Genomic DNA, 1,297 nt, shown 5'->3' with positions numbered 1-1,297 from the left:
TCATCGGTGCTGCGGCTGAGCGACCTCTCTCCTTCGTCATTCTGTGCTGGTCCAAAAGCGCGCTTATGACCCTTCTGCCAGAAGATGTCGGCAAAAGTCTCGTTCAATTTCACCATCCTCGTTGCCAACTTGAGATTAGGCTCATTCCTGAAAATTTCGTCCCTCATATAATGTCCGTCCAGGGCCGATAAGGTGATCATCTGAAATTTTGAAGCCAGTTTGCTCAAATACAACCTCTGTGATGTATGATCAGGTCTTGAGGGTCCCATCTTATGTAGTATTTCATTTTTCTGACAGAGTCGCTTTTTGACCTCAGATTTGACCTGTGGAAATTCTTCTTTGGAAATATCCATAAGGAGCTCTCGCAGACAAACTCTCAAGGGGTCAATACCGCATCGGTTCTGAACAGTCACCCAAGCGGGATCCGTGAAAAAGACCTTCTCCTCGTCTAGACGTGCTGAAATCGTGGAAACATTGTCATCTGCGCCTCGATTCTTGACTACGAAATAGCCGAGCTTCAGGAAGTCGTGCTTTCCATTGACCAGTTCAATGACGGCCTCCTGAGTGGTCTTCTCGAAAGCGAGATCCGGTTTGGTCAGGACACCCATGGTCCTAATTCCGTCTGGGTCGGCCGTCTTGGCAAGCTTGATGACCTCTTGGGTCTGAATGTCCACGTTACAGGGCAAGACTGCAAGAATGCTGCAGGCCATTTCAGTAAGATGTCTGCAGCTAAAATTCAGGCGAAGTGGCTTACATAGTTCTGCGATTATCCATGTACGCCTTCACCATACTCTGGACCATCATGGCATCGTTTTCAGTGGTAAAACCTTGTGACAAGTTCAGTCCGTAGTTATGCACCCTGAGTCTGCGCATAAAATCTCACCTGGGGTTGGAACACGAAATATACCGGGAACATCGATGACTGTGAGATGATTTTGCTAGCAACCGATTAGCCCTGTAATAAGAGCTCAAGTTGAGCACTTACATCAGGCCCGCATATTTCGATCTTTAGGATGTCTTCGCTAAACGCGATCAGGTCATTGCCATTATCCCCTTTACTCTTGCGAATGCCCATCGCGAGGTCAGCCTCTTGGAAGGTCTGAGCGAGCTTGTCTTGATCAAGTTCTGCATTGAATCGGTGTCCGAAGTGGCGAAGTCGCTTTTTCAGATTCTCATCAGCATTGGGCCGCGGAATTATTGAAATGGACACGCTCTGCTGAGGCGCTCGGTAACATGTAATCTGTGTCGCATAGCGCGTGCAAAGCCCAGCAGCTCGCGGGAAATTGAAGCCAGTCAG

At 48.4% G+C, this 1,297-nt stretch overlaps 1 protein-coding gene across 1 annotated transcript; it reads right to left on the bottom strand.

Annotated features, from left to right (window-relative positions):
- Positions 1–1,240, bottom strand: J7T55_000101 (uncharacterized protein; the record flags this gene model as incomplete). The annotated part of the gene is made up of 5 exons (XM_053136399.1): positions 1–236; positions 375–699; positions 755–792; positions 884–922; positions 986–1,240. Coding segments are annotated over 5 exons (893 nt in total), but the record flags the coding sequence as incomplete, so codon positions are not given.
- Positions 1,241–1,297: the final 57 nt, after the last annotated feature.

The sequence above is a fragment of the Diaporthe amygdali genome (genome assembly GCF_026229845.1).
Source record: "Diaporthe amygdali strain CAA958 chromosome Unknown NODE_177_length_1297_cov_193_021311, whole genome shotgun sequence".
NCBI lineage: Eukaryota > Fungi > Ascomycota > Sordariomycetes > Diaporthales > Diaporthaceae > Diaporthe > Diaporthe amygdali.
This window is presented reverse-complemented; position numbering and strand designations above follow the sequence as displayed.